This window comes from Rhincodon typus, chromosome 1, assembly GCF_021869965.1.
Source record: "Rhincodon typus isolate 14 chromosome 1, sRhiTyp1.1, whole genome shotgun sequence".
Lineage (NCBI taxonomy): Eukaryota > Metazoa > Chordata > Chondrichthyes > Orectolobiformes > Rhincodontidae > Rhincodon > Rhincodon typus.
Window position 1 is genome coordinate 107408212 of NC_063332.1, and position 24941 is coordinate 107433152.

Consider the following 24941-nt stretch of genomic DNA (forward strand, 5'->3'; position numbering starts at 1 on the left):
CCTTCCTGCTCCTCTGATGCTGCTTGGCCTGCTGCGTTCATCCAGCTCCACACCTTGTTTATAAGCAGTTTGGGGGGTGGGGACAGAAGGAGAGAGGAGATGCCAGGGCACCTGCCTTTGTGGGCAGAGTGACATTCAGCTGAATGGTTTATGTAAATGTGACCAGTTGTGGGTGCTGGACATCAGCAACCTGAAGATGGCTTTCTGAGAGGCTCCTAGGCAGGTGAACAACTTGGGTGTTTATATTAGAGGTGAGAAGCTCCCAGACAGCTGGAAGCTTTTCAAATTAGATTTTATTGTCACATGTACTCACTCACATGAGTACAGTGAAAAGTTTACAAGCTGCCACTTATGGTGCCATCTTAGGTACAAATGTACCTAGGCACAGAATCTTAGTACAAAGCAGAAAATAAAAGAAAGCAAGCCAAGAAGTTAAACATTACAGTGCTTCTTCCTAAAACGTAGAAAAGACAAAGAAACACAGTTAACAGTTCAACATCATAGTCATGGACTCTCATTCCTCACAAGGCTTCACTTTGCCCTCACGACCACCTCAGGGCTCCCCGTTCCCGCTCTCACCGCCCTGGGGCAGCCCGCTCCGGTTCTCACTGCCAGCCCCCGGGATACACTGCCTGTGCAATGTTCCGGGGCTGCTTTCCCACATACTGCTGCGGGGCTCTTCCCCGTGCTGTTCTGGGGCTTGCAGTCCCCGTCCTGCTGCGGGGCTCGCTGCCCTGGGGCTTGCAGTCCCCGTCCTGCTGCGGGGCTCGCTGCCCTGGGGCTGGCAGTCCCCGTCCTGCTGCGGGGCTCGCTGCCCTGGGGCTGGCAGTCCCCGTCCTGCTGCGGGGCTCGCTGCCCTGGGGACTTGCTGCTGGCACCTGTCACTCCAGTATTCACCTCCGGTGCACAGGAGAGAGAAGAAGAAAATAAAGAGAGGGAAAAAAAGGAAAAAGGAGGAAAATGAACAGGTGGAGCAGAGGAGCTCCGACAGGAGCATCCTACTCTACCGCCATCTTCCTTGAATAGAGCAGGCTCTGTGTCTCTATCTCACTGCAGTAAAAGTGCCTGAAGCAAGCTCCTTATTTTCTTCTGACAGTTGCTACAAGCTCTTGCTTTTAATCAGGAATGACAAGATTTTTTGATTAGTGTATCAATTCCCCTTTGCCTCCTGCAAAGAAGTGAAAGAATCTGAATAAAGGAGATTGAAGAACGGAAGGTTTTGGGGAGCAGTTGAACCAGGTAGATTGGTGTTATTGAACTGTGATTCCCCAGTTTAATTTTCCTCCGCCTATACCACCATTTTTTTCTGTTTGCCTGCATGTGTGGGAATTCAAAAGGGGGTAGTGTTTCAACTATTAGAGCTGTATGTTGATATTCATATTTCTGTTTGCCTGTGGTTAGAATTTATTTGTAATAAACGTAGTCTTTGTTAAGTATTGGAGACATGTTAACCTTCTTCCATCAAACGGACAAGATGAGCATTCTTGTCAAACTTCCAGATGGACCTGTCTTCTGTTGTGGACTGGGAATGCACTGATTATTCTGCAAATGTTTAGTTCACCACATCTTCTACATGTCCTTCTGCACCTTCTGGTCCCAGAGTACTTTAGCGAGTTTCATTCAACTGTGCTTTCAAAATAAATGCTGCTTTGTAATTCATACAAACACTACAGAATAAGGATGTCACAAGTGAGCAAATTGAACATGCTGTTCATATTGGTTCTATTTTCCTACAAATAGAAATTAAAGCATAAGAATTTTCTCAGAATAGAATTCCAAAGTCACAGCTAAACAAAAAGAATGAATTTTTAAAAAACATGCTCATTAAGAGAAATTTGCTTCCTGGATCCCAGAAGAGCAGGTTCCTATTAAAATTTCTACATTCTATGAAGAACACTTAATTCCTTCTTTGAGGTTAAATACTAGCAGCCAAGTGACTATATCCTTGCAGGAAACGTTTCTCATTCGTGGTGTTGCTGAAACCGTGCAAAACTTTTCTGTTGAATCAAACAAGATGATACTCGTCACCAAATATAAGTGTCAAGGTTGAATGAACAGCTGTTTAAAGTGGCCTAACTGCAAACAGATGGCACCAAGACGGAAGCTGGCTGAGGATGATCTTGGGGCTATAACAGCATCCACTAGGTGGAAGAAAAATCAGGTAAGTATCATTACAGGCATGCAATCCTCACCACCAGAAGCTCCTGTATAAACTTAGTATGGACAAGCTAGTGCATCCAACAGCAAGATCCCTACATCTACCTGTTTTAGAATGAGTTTTATTTATGCATGGACAAGAACCTTATAGGTTGAAATCGTCTTTAATTTAAACCAAACATAAGTGTACAAATTTTTCCACGAAATTAAATACGGTTGGTTTGGAAAGCAGAAATTGATGGCGACACAGATCAAGAACGGTAACTGTTTAGACTATTTTTTAATTGAATATTTAAATAATAGTTTCAAAAAAAGTGCAGCAGAAGTCACTCAGAGATAGTAAGAACTGCAGATGCTGGAGTCAGAGATAACACAGTGTGCAGCTGGAGGAACACAGCAGGCCATTTCTGAAGAAGGTCCTGATCCGAAACGTCAACTTTCCTGCTCCTCTGATGCTGCCTTGCCTGCTGTGTTCCTCCAGATCCACACTGTTATCTCTGCAGAAGTCACCACCACTGAAACTTGTTAATAGAGGAAACAGGAAGTCTAATAATATTGGTCATTTTGTGAGGCATATGTTTGATAAGGTTTATTAAAGGAAGGGCCAGTAAGGGCCCATCAAAAATTCTCTTTTTACACATGGCTGCTTCTGCTGCTCCTCCTTCTTCATTGTTTGTTGGTAAATCCCCCTCCTCCATCTCTCAAAGAAACACTGACCATAGTGTGCATTTTATTTTTCGAAAAGAATGCAAAAGATACCCACTTCTAAACTGCTTCAATATAGTATACAGTAAATAATTCAAAATAAATATAGTTATCATTTACAAATAAAACTTGCACAAATTAGATGCATAACCCAGGACAATTAACTATTAATACATGAGGATGTAATATAAAGATGCTTGAATGACACCACTATCATCAGTTCTTAAACTGGGCCATGCGGAGACATTAGCAAAGAGAATAAGGACATAGCCCAGTTTATCCTGTACCCAACTTACCCTAGTCAAAAGTGTAGCACCATTATTAATCATTATAAAATAGTTTTCACTCAGGGATTTCCTCATATCATCAGCCTGGAATCTCAACAAGTATCAAGGAAGTGGTAAAAAAGGTGGGAATTTTTAAAATGGATGCTGCCGCTTGGAACAGAGAGGCATTGTCAACAACATCAGGTGGTAAAATAACTATTAGAGTGTAACTCCTGAAGCCTGAAATCAGAACATCGCTTCTCTCTGAATGCAAATTTGCCACAGAAATGATTTTTCACTTGCATGTACAGTCTCTCATCTCTCAATGCCATCTGTATGAGAGGCAAGGATTCCTCACCTGTCACAGTCATCAGCTGCTGGTTATAAATCTTCCTACATGTCCCTGCGGCATGTATCCTAAACTATGATCCTGTTACTTCAACCTCTGAACATTCTGCTGAGTAAGCTGGAATGTATGGTAGGGAAAAGAATGAAAGAAGGGATTTATTCTAATGCCTATCAGAACAACAGCAGCTTTACTGAACAAGATGATTTTTTTTCCTCATTTTATTCTTTCTTCCGCCCACTTACATTTTAGATTCTCAACCTTCAGTGTTGGCAGTAAACACAGATTTCCACAGCAGGGTGGGCTGAGGATCATAGTTAACATCCACAGTCCCATTGCAACTTGCAACGAGACTAACAGTTCTACTCTCAGATCTAATAATGTTGAAGTCTCGCCAGATTGTTACACTCTGAATTACCAGAGCTGACTAAAGATAAGGTAGATCCAAGAGGAATTTGTAACTGGTCCAGTACTTGATGAATTCAAGAACGTACATGTGCAGCTGGTTTATTATTTCACTCGGGGGTTTTCCCAGCCGAGTCTTTCATGTGGGGTGAGAAACTTAAGATGGCAAAACCTGCTATTTGGATTCCATGAAGCAAATACAATAGCAACTAGCCAAGAATGGTAATTTATTAGTATCTTCATAATTATATAAACTAGATAAAAACAACTCGAAATGAGTTCAAAGCTGTTACACAACTGAGCGTTCTATTGATATCAAAATCAGAAGGAAAGCTCATTTTAATTAATCAGTTGAACTCCTCACGTTATGTTAGACCTCTTAAAGCTTTCTCTTCTTAATAATATATAACGTTGTCTTTGCATTTTCTACATTTACTGCTGTTGTCTCACCATTCAAATTTTTTTGCCACTGCAATTTTGATTTCTCTTCTTGCCAATAGGTGCCGCCATTATGGTGGTCAATGTGAATGAGAAGGTGGTATTGGGTTGCACAAGGATATTTACCTCCTGTGCATTATGGCCAAGGCATCTGTAGAAAATTATTTCCCTGTAATGTTGTAGCTGTGCCAAGGCAACATTTAGTCCTTCAGAGTGAATTTCATCACACAATGACAATGTGAAGTGCACTAACTGCAGGCAAACTGTGCAGACCACACAGAGATTGCACACATATTATGTAAAACCAGGTGCCAGAGTTGGCTCTAGTTGAGAGGATAAAGACGAACCTAAACCTAAATAGAACCAGCCTGTATAATCCACAGGAAATTCTACTACACATAATATATCCATGGAGTGTACGTATTCAGGAAGATAATCTCATTTCAATTCACATGACAATTATAAATGACTCAAAGCTTTGCTCTTGTGGTTTATGAAATGATCTGAATCCATAATTAGATTACTGTCTCATAACCACTCCTAAATATCCATTACTGTCTAAGTAATGTTCATATACAATAGAATAGGAGTCAGAGGGTATAAGTGAAATGGCTTATAGATGGATCAAGAAAACTCAGAAAATAAAGTGTTCTTGTTTTGCAGCTTATGCAATGGATGATACCTAGCGAAGTCAAACACATGCACCTACCCACACATGTAAAACTCCAGGTATAATCCAGCACATATAACAAGTGAATGCATTGGAAACTTGATGTCAACCTGAAAATATACTTGCATCGGTTGAAAGAAACTGAAAGACAGAAGTTTTATTTCAATCATCAGTCATGAGTTTCCAGGTTAGTGGTAAAGCTCTGACATTTCAGTGATGTATTGTGCAGGGGCTGGTATATCAGAGGCATTTTGTTGAAGCTGTACACCTAGGCCCCACATTCTGCTCAGATGAACTTGAAAGGTCTTATTGTGCTTTTTTGGAGAAAAGCAAGGGAGTTTCCCATTATCTCGCAACCAATAGCACAAAAACAGATAGCTGGTAACTGCATTTATAAAGAAGACTTCATGTCCTTGGGACATTGCAAAGCATTCTACAATCAATGAAGTGGAAAAAAAAAATAAAATAAAATAAAATAAAATAAAATAAAATAAATCGCTGGCCAGAGTTTAGTCAGGGTGAGAAGGGCCCTGATGACAGATCCTGGTGAGCCTGTGTAAATCACTATCACAGAAACCAGAAGCAAACATCAACTCTCTATGGGACCCCTGAAAATATTGTTTCAACAATCCACAACTGATTATCAACCACTGGAATCCCATTCAGTTGAAGGACAAGATCCTGCTCCAAGTGTTACTCCCGACTGGCCTAGATAGGTGCAGCTCCAACTTGGGAAGCTTGAAACCATCCAGGACAAAGCAGCCGAACACATCCACAAACATCCGCTCCCTCCACCACTGACGCTCAGTAGCACTGGACAAGATGCACAGTAAAAACTGAGAAGGCACCTTAGATAGTAAATTTAAAACCACAACCAATAGCACCTTGAAGGAGAAGAACAGCAAATACATGGGAACACCATAATATGCAAGTTCCCCTCCAACCCACACACCATCCTGATTTGGAAATATATCACCGTTTCTTCACTATCATCGGGTCTAAATTCTGGAATGCCCTTCTGAACAGCGTTGTGGTGTAACTACATTGCAAAAACTGCAGCAGTTCAAGAGCATAGCTCACCACCACCTTCACAAAGGCAATTATAAACTAGTAATAGGTACTAAATGCTGACCCAGCCAGTGAAGGCCATATCCTGCAAACAAATTAATAAAAAAATAACAGCAGCTGAACAATAACAGTTTAGTAGCACCAACAGAAACAGTGGTCACTGCTGAAACTGCACATAGCGGAAATGATGCCATGGGCATTCTGGGATGGCAGGACTGACTTTTGAGGAGAGGTTGAGTCAGTTAGGATTGTACTCATTGGAGTTTAGAAGAACGAGAGGGAAATGTTATAGAAATCAATAAAATTCTAACAGGACTAGGTTGGAATTGCAGGGAGGATGGGGGGTGGGGGGAGGGGAGGGGCAGTGGCGGAGTCCAGAACCGGGGATCATAGTTTAATGATAAAGGATAAACCTTATAGGATTGAGCTTAGGAGAAATTTCTTCACCTGGAGAGTGATGGGCCTGTGCAATTCAATACCACAGAAAGTGGTTGAGGCCAAAACAATATGTGTTTTCAAGAAGGAGGTAGATATAGGTCTTGAGGCTAATGGAATCAAGGGATGGGGGTAGGGCAGTCTTAGGGTACTGAGCTTGATGATGAGCTATGATAATATTGGGTGACAGAGCAGGCTCAAAGGGCCGAATGGTCTACTCCCGCTCTTATGTTCTACGTGTGATTCTATGGGAGCAAGGGAAGTGGAGTCATGGGTAGGATAGGGAATTGCAGAGGGGCCCAAGATGGGCCACTGAGCCTGCAGGGAAGCTGTAGGTTTTAGCAAGTGATCTCTCCAAGTGGTGGAGGACCCACACCCAAAGTGGTGGGGTACTCACTCCTCAAGCAGTGGTAAAATTCCACTGCTGGTGGGAAGAGGTTTGCATTGGCCGTTGACTGATTCAACTGGCCTCCAGGCGGGTGGCTCATCCTGCACCTTCTCTGCTGCTGGCAAGATGATGGTTACTCCAACCATTGCATCACCCTTCCTCACCGATGTATAGGCCCCACACCCTGCCCCCAACCTCCCAAAGCATCACTAGAGGGCTGGTCAAATCCAGCCTACTGTGTACAAATTGATTGTCTTCGCTGAAGTGACAAAGCCTTGCAAACAGTGAATGAGCAGCTCACATGTTTTGCGTTGGTGAAGGACTGAATGTTATCTGGAAGAACCACCAGCTTCATTTGGAAATGGCGATGGGTTTCAACGCTGTTGGCTGCCTAACTAACCAAAGAAACTTCAGATATGTTTCTGTGGGGCATGGCTTGCATGAGCAAACCGGGATGAAAAAAAATCCTTAAACATGGAATGCAAACACGCCGATGTAAAATTCTACCCTCAACAGTATAACAGCTTCCAAAGAAAAACAAGAAAACAGTTATGCTCTCCTGAAAAACAAAGAATTATCCATAACAATCAGAATACATTATGTTGAATGGGCTCAGGATGACAATAGATGCAAACAAAACAATTTTAGAAGCTAAAAGTGCTAGAGAATCTCCACAGGTTTGGCAGCATCTGATTAAAGAAAAACAGTTACCATTTTGAGATCAACATGACTCTTCTTCAGCCAGCATACATGAACAATGTAAAGCGAGTCTCTGATTTCCTTTGGAACCCAGTATACTATGGTATACACCAGGTTATAGTCCAACAGGTTTATCCAAAATCACAAGCCTTCAGAGTGTTGCCCTTTCGTCAGGTGAAGTGAGAGAGAAGCACACAGACACAGAATTTATAGGCAGAGATCAAGGGCAGAGACGTCAAAAGATCATACAACTGGTGTGAGTGGAGTGTCAGATAATAGGTCTCTGCAGGTGGCCAAGAGTGTCAGATGGTGTGAGTAAAGTGTCAACAGCTGAATAACCAGCAAAGGGATGATCTATAATCCGATTAAATGAGGCAGAGACATAATTACAAAAAATTAAAAATAAAGTGGTGCTGGAGACAAACTAAATGATTTGAATAATATGATAGGTATGAGATTTGCATGCTGAGGGTCTAACCAAAGTAATAAGTAATTCAAAACTTACAAACTAAGTGAGGTAGAGAGAATACTACTGTCCACAAACAAGCACAAATGTTCAGTGTTATTGGGCCACCTGGACCAAATATATGTAAATGATGCTCAGAGCAGTATAGGAAATTGCAGCCATCAATCTAGTAACCTTGGTTGAATTTAATTAAATTGTAATAGTTGTCTCTTCAATGAGATTGAAGGATGACAAAATGAGCTGTCACTTCAGCTGATCTCTCAATCCAGTATGCGGAAAGGCTGAACTACCAAGTTGTAGCAGACATTAATCTGAAGAATTTAATGTTTAATTAAGTAGCACAATTTAATCATGTTTCTATTATTTAACTTGGAAGGATTTGGGAACCAGGCTCAATTAAAATTCTAAATGAAAAATTAACAAATGGTCAAATGTTTTAAAGAGTAATCATTTCAAAGGAATTCCAGATCTGACCAATTATAAAATATAGACAAATGATACTGATATGAGCAACATGAATATTACAGTTTATTGTTTATTATGGTTTTGTCTGCCAACCAAACACTAAGCTATTCTTTAGCAGCCCTTGGCAAAGAAGAGTAAGTCATACAATAGTTCAGACACTGGACTTTTATCTCTGGGTCCAAGCCACACATGAAAGCTGCCTTTTATCTGTTACCTGTAAAGGTCTATATGGATATTTTAAATGGCATTCTTAATGGAAATGGGCCCACAAGGTAAAATCAGTTCCAATTCAGTACTCACTTAGACAAATGACAGACGATGGAGATATTACTGCTGATGTTTTTCCAAGATTGGGACTTGAAGTGAGACTTTCATTTATAGACAGCCTTTCGTAAGCACTAGAAGTCCCAAATCACTTTCCAACCAATGAAGAACTTTTAAGGTACAGTCACTGTTAAATGTAGGAAATAAAGCATCAAAACTTAAGGACAGGAATAGGCTATTCTGCCCATCAAATCTTTTCCACAGGTTACAAAACTCTGGCTGATTGAATACTCCAATGCCTCTTACCCACATTATCTCCAGGTCTCTTCACGACTCCCTAACATGAGAACCATCTTACCTGCATTGTCTCTGTCTATCCCTTTAAGTATCCTGTAGATTTCAATGAGATCATCTCTCATTCTTTGAAACTCGAGAGAATACAGGCCCAGTTTGCCCAATCTCTCCTCATGGGACAATTCCACTTATCCCAGAAACAAAAGTCTGGTGAACCTTCACTGATGCCAAGTTGCACAAAGCTAGCTCCCAAAAATGGAAATTTACTAATGACCAGATAATCTATTTTGTGATGTTGATTGGGGGATAAATATTGGCAAGGACACTAGAGATAAGCGAACCCCTTCATCAAAATGATGAAGTGGGATTTGTTTTTCTGCTCACCACTGAGGGTGGATGGGGCCTCCACCATGCAGTACTCCCTCAGTGCTGCAGTAGAGTGTCAACCTTGATTTTTGTGCTCAAGTTTGGAACTGGGATTTGAACCTACAGATTGCACTCTCACATCTAAGTCACCGTTGAGCCGAACCTCAGCTATCATTGTGTTTTGCGTAGAGTGAGGAATCATTACTTTCCATCTGGGGTGGAAGGAGTCCTAAATGGCAGTGTGGAGAATTACACTATGGAGGATACATCTCGAGTATTTTAATTCACGGTCAGAAAATCATGCACCACCTATTCCCGAATTTACAATATGTGCTCCCTGCAGGCAGACGTGTGAAATTAGAAAACAATCCATTTGCTACTGAAAATGGAAAATGTTCCTCTCCCTAAGCAGAGACATCGATCAGCTTGCCAAGCAGGGATTACATTACTCCCTGACTCTTTTAAAAAGACGAAGGCTCCAAATAATTTCTTATGCAAGTAGCTTCCTTGTGATGCTTGTCCCCCATACTCTGAAAACAGGTTTTAGGTTCTACATGGACACTGGTAACACCCAGTTCTACCTTTTCCGGCAATACAGTCAGATCCCTCCACTGCTCCTGTATTTGCCAGGCAGTCAGTCCTGGCTGAGCTGCAATTACATCTATTTAAACACAGAGGAAGTCAAATCGACTATCTTCAGCATGAATCACAGGCTCTGTATCCCCACCATTGATTCTATTCCTCCTCACAGCCACTGCCTCAAGCTGAGCCAGATAACGTGCAACATCTGCACCCTACTTGACCCAGAGCTCAATTTCTGCCCAGGTATCCTCAGCAGCACATAGACTACCTGCTTCCACCTTTGTAATAGAAACAGAAATGACTGGAGAAATTCAGCAGATCTGGCAGCATCCGTGGAGAGAAAAGGAGGGTTGAAGTTTTGAGTCCTGTGACCCTTCTTCAGAATAGATAGTAACCAGGAAAAGGTGGTATTTATGCTAATTTTAGTGGGAGGGGAGGAAATGGAATAAGCAGATAAGTGGAAACTGAGCCCAGAGAGAGAGACAGAGGGGAAGAAAGTTAGGCAAGGAGATTGTTAATAGTGAGTCAGGGATAAAGAAAAGTTGATAATGAAGGCAGTGAGATGGGTTGTCTGTGCTGAAAGCAGCCATGTCATGACAGAGCCTGGGTGTGGGGGGTAGGTAAACGACACAGGAGTAGGTGTACAGATTCCAAAATTATTGAACATGATATTAAGTCCCAAAGGCTGCAGGGTTTCCCAGCGGAAAATGAGATGCCGTTCTTCCAACTTGCGCTGAGCCTCGCTGGAGCACTGCAGCAGGGCCTGAGACAGAAATGTTAACCAGGCAGCAGAGTGGTGTGTGAAAGTGGCAAGCAATTGGAAGCTCAGGGTCATTTTTGTAGGTGCAATGTAGGCTTTCACATAACAGTCACCCAGTCTACGCTTTGTGTCCCCAGTGTAGAGGAGACTACATTGTGAGCAGTGAATGCAATGGACTAGGTTGAGTGAAATGCAAGTAGATCACTCCCTCATCCAGAAAGTGAGTCTGGGGGCCTTGGATATGGAGGAGGGAGGAAGTAAACGGGCAAGTGTTGTGCCTTCTGCGATCGCATGGGAAGGTGCCATGGATGTTTGGGAGATGTTGGGAGTGAAGGAGGAGGGGACCAGAATGTCCCAGAGGGAACAGTTTCTGTGAAAGGCTGACAGGAGAGGGAACAGGAATATGTGTCTGGTGGTGGCATCCCACTGGAGGAGGTGGAAATTGCAGCTAATGATCCTCTGCAGGTGGATGATGTTGGGATGGGAGGGAAGGACAAGAGGGCCATTTTCGCTGTTGTGGGAGGGAAGAGGGGACAAAATGCGGGAAATGTTCCAGACACAGCTGAGGGCCCTGTCAACCATGGTAGCAGGGAATCCTCGGTTGAGGAAAAAGGTGGACATTTCTGAGGCCTCCTGTGGAAGGTGGCGCCATCAGAACAGATGCAATAAAGATAGAAAAACTGGGAGAATGGGATAGAGTCTTTAGAGGAAGTGGGGTGTGAGGATGTACAGTAAGGGTAACTGTGGGGGTTTGTGGGTTTTTTTTAGTGGATATTGGAGGCTAGCCTATCCCTAGAAATGGAAACAGAGATATTGAGGATGGGAAAGGAGGAGTCAGAGATGGTAGGGTGGAAATTGGAAGTGAAATTGATAAACTTTTCCAATTCCGGAAAAGCGTGGGAGCAGGCACCAATGATGTCATCAATGTACCTAAGAAAGAGTTGTGGATGGGGTCCCCAGTCGGACTAGAACAAGGAATGTTGCGCAAATCCCACAAATACACAGACATCATTGCAGCCCATAAGTGTACCCATGGCCACAGTTTTGATCTCAGGAAAGAGAGAGGAATTAAAGGAGAAAGTTGTTCGAAATGTGAGAATGACCTTGGCCATGTGGAGGAGGGTGGTGATGGACGGGGATGGTACAGGCTGTCTTTGCAGGAGGGAGCAGAAAGCACCAAAACATAAGAGAGGGAAATGGACATGTAAAGGGATTGCACATCCATAGTGAAGAGTAGGTGGCAAACTGGAAATTTTAAGACTGTTGTAAAGCTGCAGAAGAATTGCGGATGTACCTGGGGAGAGATTGGACAAGGGGAGAAAAGGTGTTGAGTCAAGGTAGGAAGGAATAAATTCCATGGGACATGAACAGTCAGAAATAATGGGTCTGCCTGGGAAATCCTGTTAATGGTTGTTTTAATATTGTTTACCTCTGTCCCTGCAGAGGATCATGAGAACAGGATTCGGCCATTCAGCCCCTCAAGACTGCCGCGCTCTTCAAAGAGCTTATGACTGACCTGTGGCCTAACTCCATATAACTGCCTTTGGCCCATAATCCTTAATATATTTACTTAACAAATTTCTATCTATCTCAGATTTAAAATCAACTGATCTAGCGTCAACGGCCATTTGTGGAAGAGAATTCCAAACCTCGACCATTCTTTGTGTATAAAAGTGCTTCCAAACATCTCTCCTGAATGGTCTGGCCCAATTCTTGGAGCAGACCCCAAGTTCTCAAATCTCCAACCAGAGAAAATCATTTGTCTTTGTCTCCCCTGTCTTGCCCGTTAATATCTTGAAGACTTCAACTCGATCACCCTTAGCCTTCTAAATTCTAGAGAAAACAGGCCTAATTTATATAAACTCTACTCATAACTTAAACCCTGAAGTCCAGGTATCTTTCTTGTACACCCAGCCAATGTATCCTTCCTGAGGTGTGGGGCCCAGAGCTGCTCACTGTATTCCAAGTGGTGCCGGTGAAAGGTCACAGACCTGAAACCAACACTGCTTCTCACCACAAACGCTGCTTCTGCTGCTGAGTGCTTCCAGTTTTGTTTTGTTTGTTTTTATTTCTGGTTTCCGGCACCTTAAGTATTTGGCTTTTGTAACCTCCAATTTTATATTGATTCTTGCTGCACCCAGCCTTACAACTCTTTAAGAAAATCGGAGTAACTCAAAGCCCCTTTGCCCAGCATTAACAGTTGTACATTCAAATAGTTGCCCCTTGTTTGACTTTACATCAATGTTCATCCAAATATGCTTCTCTAAGGTGCCTTATAATTCACTTTCATGTTAAATGCACCATATTTGTTGTTGTTATTTCCAAATATTTACTGTAGCTTGCCCCATGGTAGAACATTTTCCTATTTATCTGCTTCAAAAAATGCAGTTAGGATATAATATTCAAAGGGTGCCATATCCACAAATCAATCTTTGGTGAAGCTTCTACCATTTATACACAAAAATATAACATATAAAAATATAACATTCCCAAAAATATTATAAATCATGTCTATTTTGTATATGATAGTCTGGTGCATCTGGTAGTTTAGTACACTGACCTGTAGGACATTACTGCTAGGCAGTAAACTGTACACATGAATAGTTCCCTGTCTCCCTTTCTCTACAAACTGTGAAATCACAGGTCTAAGGAGACAAACAGTAGCAGGCTCTTAGCTGACACTGATATGTCAGTACCTATTTTATAATCCTCATCACTATGATTCTGCTATGATTCCATTGAACGTTGCACTGCTTACAAATATTGACAGCCACAGTCCTGATATTTTTGTGGTTGTACAATGCTGCTTACACAATGGTAGTAGACAGGTGTTTCAGGGCAAAGAATCTCTGTATTTATTAAATACAAAGGTGTGTACATCACATGAAATAAAAGGCAAATGTAATACACAGGGAAATAATGCAAAGGTAAATAAATTACAAGAGATAAAAAGGCAAATATAAAGCAGTGTAACTGTCACTATCAGTTATTAACTTAACACAGGCTAATTACTATTAGAAACGAAACAGTCATTTTAAACATAGGCACTTTAATCAGACTTCCTGACCTTGGAGTTCCCTGCACTGTCGCCAACCCACCTTCCCCTCCCTGTAGCTAGGTTGGGTACTTTGGGTCTAGAGGAAATAGGCTCACCACTGGGGATAAACGCATTTTGAATTACAGCTGGCGGTTCCCGCTTGTCGTAGCCGGTGCTTCACTGAAGACTTCAAATGGTGTAGGCCTTCAGCCTGGGTTATCGGCGCTGATGCGGTAAGACATGTTGTGGATGTATCACATGAGTACTTTGGTTTTCTTACCTTATGGTGGGTTTTGTGAGTGAGCATTCACCTCAGGACGTGTCCGAGACCTTGTGGCGTTGAGCGGGTCAGTGGTTCTCAGAGGTCATTGGTTGTTCAGTCTGTAGATCGTGGTCAGTTGCCAATGGGTGGAGATGGCTGTAGGAGTCGTTCTCAATGCAGTAGCTCTCTGGAGTCCTTCTCCTGTTGGCAGCTGCGGGGAATAACTCTTCAGGCAGATCACTCTTCTTTTTTCTCTCCTTTTTTTTGGTGAGATCGGGGCCTGCAATTATACTTAATTGCAGGTCTCTTATCTTGACGCCAAGATCTGTGCTTTTCAATTGTGTTACTGTTGCCCCCTTTGGAGGTGAATTGCCTTCCTGATAGCTTAAAGTAAGAGTAAATGTATTTCGATGAGGTGGAATGTCCGGTATTTCTTCAAATGAATATTAATTGAAGTTGGATGTCATGGATGTCAGTAAAGGCTCCATGATGTCTGGGTTAAGTTTTTGTCTTAGGTCTGGTTCTGGTTCTGGTTCTGGTTCATTGTTCTTTTAGAGTTGAGGTGTGAATTGAATTTTCTAGCTGAACAATGGTTCCAGGCAGCTGTCCCCGTGACTGCGTATTTCCCCAGAGCGTAGCTCAGCTGCCCTTTGTTTAAATTTTAAACGTTCTGTCAAAAGTCCAGGGTTTGGTCCAGTATTTAAAATGATAGGGATTTTTGCTCAATCCTACAATGCTCAAGGGGCCAGGACAGGAGCAAATCAAACAATGCTTCCTCTGTTGTATGGCTACGCAGCCATAGGATCGTGCTGAGCAAGGGAATAACAGGTTGTGCTCCCTTCTAGCACATACACAGCCTTGCTGCAATCTCAAAGGGACTCAATAAGCTGTATACAATAAATGGCTGCATACAGTGAAGAGACATCAGAAAGAACACTGAATGCAGCAATCTCAGAGTGCTGCAAGGCTGCAGTAGGTTACAGCTATAGGATAGGGAGGCGCCATGGAAGGATATGAAAATAAAGATGAGAATTTTAAAATCAAGCCATTGCTAAGCTAGGAACCAATCTACAGGCACAAAGATAATGATTGAATGGGACTTGTTGCAATTTAGGTCATGGGAAACAGTGTTTTAAATTAATATTAGATATGGAACTGATCAATTAGAAATTGGACACAGGACTGGATTTTATGGACCAGGTACTTTGACAGGTAGGGGTGAAGGGTCAGTAAAATAGGAGCCATTCCAGGCACCTATCTACCTAACCCCATACTCCCGCTGTAGTTGTACTAGCAGTAAGGGAGACCTGGCTATTCATGGACCATTTGAATTGCTGACAGCTTTCTCTCCCCTGTTGCTAGGAGCTTAGTCTTGATGGATTGAGACTTGGGTCAAGAGTGTCAGCCAGGCAGGGGTCATTGGTCAGACCAGGGACCTACAAGACCAGTTTTATAGGCTTCTTGTTGATGGTGGAATTTCCTGTTCCCAGGCCCTCTAAAGGTCTTTCACCTCCAAATTTCCCTTATCCATCCCTGGTCCTCCAAGCTTATGAGAGGTCAGATGTTTATTATCAGAGTCATTTTGAGGATTAGTTATAAGCAAAATCTAGCAATTGTTCAATATGACTTTATACACACTTGACTACACTGCCACCTCCCCAAACAAAGCTTTCTCTTCTCACCATGAGTCCTCTGATCACATTTGTTGTCTCACCGCTCCCCACCCATTACAATCTTATTTGGATACCTCAAGCCTTTGATCTCCTACCACCGCCCGCATGCTATAGCCTCCATCTCTATACCCTCCATCTACCCTCCAGTTGCAACCCTCAACCTTCTCCCACCATTTGCAACCTCCAATTCCTTCAGCTCCCTTTCTGCTCCCAGCTGTGATTTTTCCATAGTGCCAGCTTCTCAAACTGCCAGGCTGCAGTCAGGAAACAGCAATTAAACCAGTATTAATCAGTTCTCTGCAATAAAATTGGCCAGGGATTCATCATTTCCCAATCTTAACCTAGCACCCTACTCACCTTCAATGTCTTCAAGTAAAAATCCCTCCCTCAATGCAGCTAAGTATTACACATATAAGAAGAGAAGGAAGCAGATATGACAGAATTCGGTACTTTTTCATTCTCAGATGCCTAACTAACAGGACACCTCCAACCAAGCCTAAACCTGTCTTGCAGAAAATCTACTCTCAGAGTGTATCGAATTAATAAAGGCTCTCATTAAAAACTGATGGTGATAACCATAGGTAAAGGTGAAGTCACCAAAGTCTTACCAGGCCATAGTACTACTGTTAATGCAGAGAGACAACTGGTGGTGGTTTAACCTGAGGGTCACCACGACTCAGGCATGGGGACAGGCTGAGAGACGGAGTACTTCATGGTAACCTCAGCCAGTGTAGGAATTGAACCCACACTGTTGGCTTCACTCAGTACTGCAAACCAGCCATCCAGCCAACTGCCAATAATTACCAGCATGTCAGTCAAACCACATCAAAACTTCTTTTATTGGTCACAAACGTTTTTCAAGCTCAAACCCAATTCCAGTAACAGTCCACAGTTGGCTTCAAAAATCTGACAGAGATATTGGGCACTCTAAATGGTCAAAAGTCACAGCTAATCCAGAGCAGTGATCACCCGAGCCATAAAGTATGATAAAAAATCTACATCTAGGAAAACAGCAAAATGCTTTAATCAAACTGCACGGTGCTGTGGTCAGAGCACACCTTGGCACTACGTCTGGTTCTGGTCACTGAGGAACAACGGAGATTCAAATCCTGGAGGAAACACTAATCTCATTAAAAGATAATGAAAAGTAGCAGCCTGTCAGAAGATCAGCTTTAATGATCCCTTTACACTTTGCAAGCAGCTAACAAGCTACTTACCCAGTAGACATGTTGAAGGGCTCGAGTCCAGCTGTGACATGTGAAGCTGAACTGTAGATGGCTGAGTGCCAACAGAGAAATTTGAAATTATTTGCCAGGCTTTAAAGGCCTGCAGCAGTATCTCTGGTCTTCCTGGTTTGCAATGCAGCACATTTCTGAAGCTAGTACTACTGCAATGGGATTAACCAATTTTAACAGATCACATTGTTTTCTGCATTTTCAGATTTCTCATGATGTACAATTTAATTTCCATCAAAAATAAGAATGCAATATTAAACCTCCAGTTTTAGCAGCTTAAGAACACTCATCCCAAAACTTTGCAACAGTGATCCTGGCATTGTACCAAACCTGTCAGGAACCACCATCATTGATCATGATGGTCTGTCCCGAATCAGATAGCAGGTGCCCTAGTGGTGGGCTGTCCTGGGGTCCTACATTAATTCTATACCAAGTCACACTGAGGGCTAGGACAGAGGAACTTCTGCACTAAGCTTGTTCACATCACCCTGGTCCTTCTTGTGGGCTGGTCTCCATGTTTAGGATGAATAGAGACCCCAACCCCAGGAGGCCACCATACAGTGACCAGAATCCAGTACATCTGGGTCCCTGCCAAATTTCAGCATACACCTCTCAAAGTTATGGCAGGATGGCCACAAATCTTCTGAAGCAATTGTGTTAGAAGAACAAATTAGAGAAAAATACCTTTTTTCAAAAACTCCAATACTAAACACTGAATTCATTTTTTAAAAAACTCGGTTTCTGCTATCCTACTTGTTTAGCTGATAGCCTTTTGTTGCTGACTTCACTCCAACTGCAGCAAACTCCTGTCTGCATAACAGTATAATATGAAAATCAGAATTCAAAATTTGGGCCATTGTCAAGATTTTTGTGACTGAAGGAATTTCTGTGGGAGTGTTGGCAGGCAGGATTCCAGGATGGGGGAGTTCTTCAGTACTAGTTCCAGTTAAATTGTAAATGCATTCTTTACAAAACGTTTAGAATTTTACCACACTACGTGCACAGAAGCATTGCCTTGCCCGAAGTTTTTAGCTGTAGGCTGTTTGCATGTCCAAATAACCAGTATCAGGAATGTAGCGGCATTCCCCCATATCAGCTGATGAATGCCGGGGACGTGCATCAACGGTACTGATTTTCTTGACTGCTCAAGGAAGTTGTATTAAACATGAAGTGGCACAAACCTCAGGACTTTGCCTTTAACTACCAACCACAATTTGCACAAGAATTGAAGCCTCCAGCTTTGGTATTTCAATCACAAGTCTCTACTGACTTTACAAACGAATCTTGTAAAAACAAGATGGCACAGTTTGCATTGTTATTGCTGTGTCTGTCTATCAACGATCATGTCAGTTGAATATATAAAAAAACTGATTATAGTTTACAGACTAAATTGGTTTGAAATGGAAATCTAATCATTTCACAAATGCTGGATGTTGAAATTGGCATAAACCAGCAGGACAAAATAAGTTTGTAGTGAATCCACAACTGATCTTTCACTATGCTAATTTTTTTTTCCGTGGAATTGGCAAAAACATTGCCGAGATGTCTAACTGCAACCAAAGTAAAAGAGATTAGAAAACAGGCCCAAAAGAGAATTTGAAATATTATTCTAAGGGGAAAGACGATTAGGTGCAGTGAAAAACTGGCAGTCACTTTGCTACAAGTCAGTTGCTAGCATTAACAATTTCAACCCCCTGGAAATGTTAGTCAAGAAATCTGCTCATAGCTTCAAAATGACATTTTTCAATATTATATATTGAGCCACATGGTCCATTCTGTGACTAAGAGAGTAAAATCCTGGTGAAAGATGAGAAAGCTGTGGAAAAATTTTACCCCAACTGTGGCACCCATTGAGATAGTGAGGAGTGCAACATGAGACTTACTCTTTGCCCTGGATTTCTTCTCCATTCAGTCAGGTGAGTAAAATCAGTCAGGTCAAAAACTGCACACCATAAGTTTCCAATCAGGTGACTGAAATTAAAATTATTTCTGCTCATCTCTGTTTCTCACTCCACAGATGCTGCCAGGCTGATAAACGTTTCCAGTGTTTTGTGTTTTAATTTGTTGTAAAATAATTTTCGCCAGAGTACTAAATCAAATATTCAAAAGTTAATCTCATTCAGGACGGGACACCCAGTAAGGACTGGAATGTGTGGCAGAAGGCCTTGTCCTCATCATCACCTGATCTAGAAAATAAATCCGCAACTTTTATCACCCTTTCAGAAGTACCCCAATATTCTACTATAATGACAAACTGCAATAGATAACAAAGATAAATTTGTGAACAAATTCAATCAACATTTCTTAATTTTCTTTTTTGGGGGTGGAACATTTGTGCTGTTTTTAACCAACAGGTGGATCTGTAAACTCTGCTGAGCTCTGTCTGAACCTGCAGTGGTCCTTTGCAATATTTCCCTTGCATTCACACCCACTTTTCACTCTAATTATGGCTGATAGGAATTTTGGCCCCATACAATGCTTCTACTTCCTGAAAAACAGAGATTCCTATTAGTGAACAAAACTTTTGACTAGTTAAGTCACTGACAATATTGGAGAAGCTTTGTTTATGTGTTGTGGATAACAATGATGAACCAGTATCTACTGCTATAAAGGTTTATGTTTGGGAATTTTACAATTTTCACCTGTGACAATGAAAGAATAGCAATCTTTGTACACTAACTATGGCTCAAGAATCGATATTCATCGTAGAATCCCTACAGTGTGGAAACAGGCCCTTCAGCCCAACAAGTCCACACCGACCCTCAGAGCATCCCACCCAGACTCATCCCCATATAACCCACCTAAGATACACATCCCTGAACACTATGGGCAATTTAGCATGGCCAATCCACCTAGCCTGCACAACTTTGGACAGTGGGAGGAAACTGGAGCACCCAGAGGAAACCCACGTAGACACGGGGAAAATGTGTAATCTCCACACAGACAGTCGCCCGAGGGTGGAATTGAACCCGGCGCTGTGAAGCAGCAGTGCTAACCACTGAGCCACCGTGCTGCCCTAGCTACATGAAGCAGAACGTTATCGTCAATGGGATATTTGGGTGGAATAAATCTGCTATTGCTTCTCCTTAGTATTTCCAGCATCATCTGTTCTTTTTCTTCACTTCAGATTAGATTTTACGATTTTTGCAAGAGCACGCCGAAATACGTGAGCTGTCACATTGTGTTAGAGTAAAACTAATTACCTACTGTTGAATAAGATGAATTGCTAAAATATAGCCTTGATCTCAATACTACTTCAAGATAAGTTCAATAGTCATCATTTTTAATTAAACTGTTTTATCTCAGGACATAGTCACAAGAAAGAAGAGCCTTCATGTTGCTGGGCCCAGGGTCTGAATCAAGGTTAACAAACGCTTGCAATTTTAGGTGAATTAATGTGGAATGGGCTGGCGTTTCACGTGTTGCTGATGAACAATGAGGGAAAGTGTAAGCTTTGGTCGAAAAATACACAGGGTGCAGAAAGAGTGTCTCATTGTGATCTATTGAAATTAATGAATGTGAAATGAAATCAAACAGCACTCAAACCACACGATTACAAACATTTAAAGTGGTCAGCAGTGTTTAGGTGAAATTATTGGAAATCAACTGACAAGGAATAAAATTGAAACCAAAGCATGGACAAGTGGCTGTAAGAAACTCCCTCATCCTAGAAGGGATTAAGGAATAAATGTTTCAAAACTAGAGATTAGAATGTCTGAGGGATGTTTCAAATTCCCAGCTGTAATGACATGAAGTGTGTGATTGTTTAGCATAGACAAATGACCATAGTGATCATTATAGTGTTATTTGTTATCATAGTTATCATATTAGTTATCATAAACACTATAATTAGTGACATTATACAGTACTATTAGAATATTATCTATTATTATCGTCCTCCCCCTTCCTCCAATCCCAACAGCTTCCCTATCCCATTTACAATCCCTTCTGACCTTCCTGTCATCTCAACCTGTTAGGTTCACTCCCTCCCGTCCCTCTGGCCTCTTCCTCACCCCTGCTCTCACATGCAACCCTCACCCCCGACACCCCCATCACTCAGATTAAACAAGGCGGAATTGAAGGATACGCTGTGGGCTCACTCCACTCTGATCCAACATGGAACTTCTGGCTTTGGTGTGTCATCAGGTAAATGATTTCGAGGAGTATGCGGGGTGGAGAGTGGGGGCATGGTGAATGATTGGAGGCGGGAGGACTGAGAGTTGTTGGTGGAGGAAGGCGGATGGTTAAAGGGTGACCCACTTGCAGTGTGGCCAGGTCCTGAGCCTCTGGAAGGAGACATGGCATTGGGGACTCCAGTGTTCCATGCCTCGTCTGTCATCAGGATTTGTTCAAATTACAACATTTGATTTCAAATGACGCACTGATCATTTCAGAGCACCAGCGAGAACAGAATTAACGTCAAAGTTTTCGGGTATGGTGGCTCCTGCATTTATTTATCAACCTACTGACAGTCACTTTTTCCAGTCTTGCAATTTCCCAGGGATTCTTCATAACCACTGTCCATGACCTTCTCCTAAAATCGTGGCATTTTAAAATTTCATTTCCTATTCCTGTTGACAGATTTCCAGCTCTGAAAGCATACAGTATGCAAATTCACCGAGTGCATGCACTATCCACTGACAAAATAGCATGTGTTCAGCTGCAAGAGGGTCTTGCCTATAATATTACCCTTCAGGAAATAAATAGGTACTTTTAGCCAACTTGTGATTGTTTTCCCATTGGTTTTCCTTCCATTATTACCCATAATTCTTTGAATTTAAAAAATTGGCAACCTAAAAGCCTCAAAAATGTCACTAACAAACTGGAATTATGACATGCAGTGTAGCACGTTTATATTGTGTTTGGCCAGAGCTTCTCCTTTATTTTGAAAGCTTGAAATTATTGGTAATGAGGCCACTCAACTCTCCTTCAAAAATCACAGCAAACGTTAAACAAAAATGCAGAAGAGAAACAAGCATAATACCTCGGAGTACAAATAAACAACCAATATAAAAGTACACGTCTGCTACAGTATCTTATAATCCTGTGAGATAATAGCTCAAATAACCACACTTTAATCACCTCAAGTAGGGTACTGCTACAAGTACGCTAAATTGACATGATGCCTGATATTAATTTTGGAAATGGCCTACTTACCAGAGGCCTGTTTTCTTCTTCATCCTTATAGTAATGGAGCTGGTCTCCCTTCAGCACAAACCACCGTGTGTGCCAAGTCTTGACAAAACCACCTTGCTTTCTCAGCCATCCACACTTAATGACGTTTTGTCTGGCTCGGCCAGCCTGGGTACTATTCAAGGAGCTACTGTGGTCATCCATTATAAGGCTAATAGATTTCCCTGGTAAAGAGAAACAGCAACCAATTAGAAGAAAATAAGTAAACATCTAGCATCTCAGAGTATATACCAGATTTTATATTTTAGCGCCTTATCCATTCATCTTGCTGCAGACTAGACTCCCTCCTCACAAACTGCCTAGATCAGAACTAACCCACGCTTGAAAGCTTACACAGACAGCTCCTGCCAAGGAAAACAAATGATAAAAAGATTTGCAGAAGAAGAATCCATTTCATGCTACAGAATAGATGTCAATAGCACAAAATCAATGCAGAGATATTTTCCCCTCCTTTGTACCCATGTAATTCATTATCCCAAATGTAAACAAATCAACGGTTTTTCCATAAATGTTCCTGTCACATACTTCAAATGATTCGACTGCACCTTCATATCTATGAACATTAAAGTATGTGACATCCACTTACAGATTTGAGAAATCTGAACACATTCTGTAGCCACAAAACATCCCACCAGGGGCTAATACTGTTTGCACTGCAGCTGAGGATTGCATGGTAAAAAATGTGTGCATACCCATTGCAAGCTTATACATTGTTCATCACACTTACTTTTTCTGTTCCTGATTATGTTATGAGCAACTTGATTCGTAACAGAAGTAAATGTGGAACCGTTCAGAGTGATTTTTCTACGCTTCCCTAATTTAAGTGCAAAGTACTTATTAAAAAAAAAAATTTGAGGGATGTAGGTACCACTGGGAATTTTGCAAGCTCTAATCGCCCTTTAGAAGGTGATAGTGAGCTGCTGTCTTGAACTGCTGTAGTCTGTATGATGTAAGGATATCCCCAGTGCTGTTAGGAAGTGAGTTCCAGGATTTTGAACCAGCATCAGTGAAGGAACAGCAATACAGTTTCAAGTCAGGATGGAGTAGGACTTGCAGAGGAACTTGCAAGTGATGGTGCTCCCATCATCTTGCTGACCTCATCCTTCCAGTTGGTAAAGGTCACAGCTTTGCAAGGTGCTTTTGAGGTAGTCTTGATGACTTGCTGTAGCGCATCTTCTACAAAATACACACTACTATCTCCAGACAGTCACTTTTTCAGTCTCACTATTTCCCAGGGGTTCTTTCCTTATCCATAAGCTTCTCCTTAAATAATATCATTTTAATATTTTGTTTTGTATTCTGTTGATAGATTTCCAGCTCTGAAAGCACAGAGCATGCAAAATTCACTGAATGCATGCGCCATCCACTGACAAAATGGCATGTGTTCAGCTGCAGGAGGGTCTCACGAATAATGCTACCCTGGAGAGGGTAAATGTTTATGATGAAGGCAATTGGGGTGCTGACCAAATGGGCTGCTTGTTGGAGCTAGACCCATCCAAGCATGTGGGAAATATTCTATCACACTCCTCATTTGCAAATTGCAGATGATGGACAGGCTTTGTAGAATCAGGATGTGGGTGACTCACAGCAAAATTCCCAGTCTCTGGTGACATTATTTATTTGACTGCTCCAGTTCATTTCATGATCAATGGTAATCCCTGAATGTTGCAAGTGGTGATTCAGCAATGGCAAAGCCATTAAATATCAGAGAGAAATGGTTAGATCCTACCTTGTTGGAGATTGGCATTGTCTGGCACTTCTGAGGCACTAATGTTAATTGCCAGTTATCAGCCAAAGCCTGGATGTTATCCAGGTCTTGGTCCATATGGATATGGGTTGCTTTTGTATCTGAGAACTGGTGAATGGCACTGAACAATGTGCAACCATCAATGAACATTCCCAGTTTTGGAAGTGAATTTTACAGACAGTCCCTCTGCCAGCATTTTGAAGACAGGGGTCTTATAAAATGCAGTGCATGGCTTTTCACCTCCATCCTATCTCCCATTTTACAGTAGGTAGGAAGGCATCAGGCAGCATTCTGCCCTAGATTCTATTAAGACCCTTAAATGATCAATGAGTGAGCACTAGAGCACATTATCCTGCCTCTGCATTTTGCTGACAGCAAAGAAAGGCCTAGAACATAGAACATAGAACAGTACACCACAGTACAGGCCCTTCGGCCCACGATGTTGGCAGACACCAGGTGAGTAGCCCTAAACATTTCCTGCCTGGGTATGGGACAAGAGGAAGGGAGACCTCCTCTAGGAAGCCCCTATGCCCCTAGGGGACAACCATTCCTCACACCAAGGTAATTCCTTATCATTAACTCTCCGAAAAATGGATTTCCCACTTCTCCCTTAGCCCCCTCCCCCATCACTGGAGTCAGCCAATAGCTCCAGCCAATAGCCTAGTTTTATTTTGAAGTCTAGCTCTATGATTTTTGTATTCAGGCAGTGCCTGGAGTCCTAGCAAAGGCCATCACTCAAACCTTACACTGCTATGATTACAGAGACACTGAAAAATCAGATTGGTGGGGAACTCTCTAAGGCAGGCTATGTTCCCCAGACGAGATTGAAAAATCATGACTTTAGGCAATTAAAGTTGCTTCAAGTGAACAATGGCGACAGAACATTTATGTTTGGAAAGGTCGGGGGGGTGGATTGCAGGGGATACAGTGCTATAAAATACAGCTCCTACTCTCATGATGGAGGCAAGCATTGATGTAGCATTTAAAGGTAGATGGGACCAGGACACCATCCTGAGAAAC

The 24941-nt window shown here is 42.0% G+C and overlaps 1 protein-coding gene across 2 annotated transcripts in view; it reads right to left on the bottom strand.

The window, feature by feature from the left end:
• Window positions 1-24941, bottom strand: part of arhgap24 (Rho GTPase activating protein 24) — a 437625-nt gene that overhangs the window by 320585 nt on the left and 92099 nt on the right. For both annotated transcript variants that reach the window (XM_048598083.1, XM_048598093.1), the window contains exon 2: window positions 22139-22338. In XM_048598083.1, coding sequence (XP_048454040.1) covers window positions 22139-22318 — 180 coding nt within the window. In that variant the 5' untranslated portion in view covers window positions 22319-22338. The remainder of the gene's footprint in view (window positions 1-22138; window positions 22339-24941) is intronic.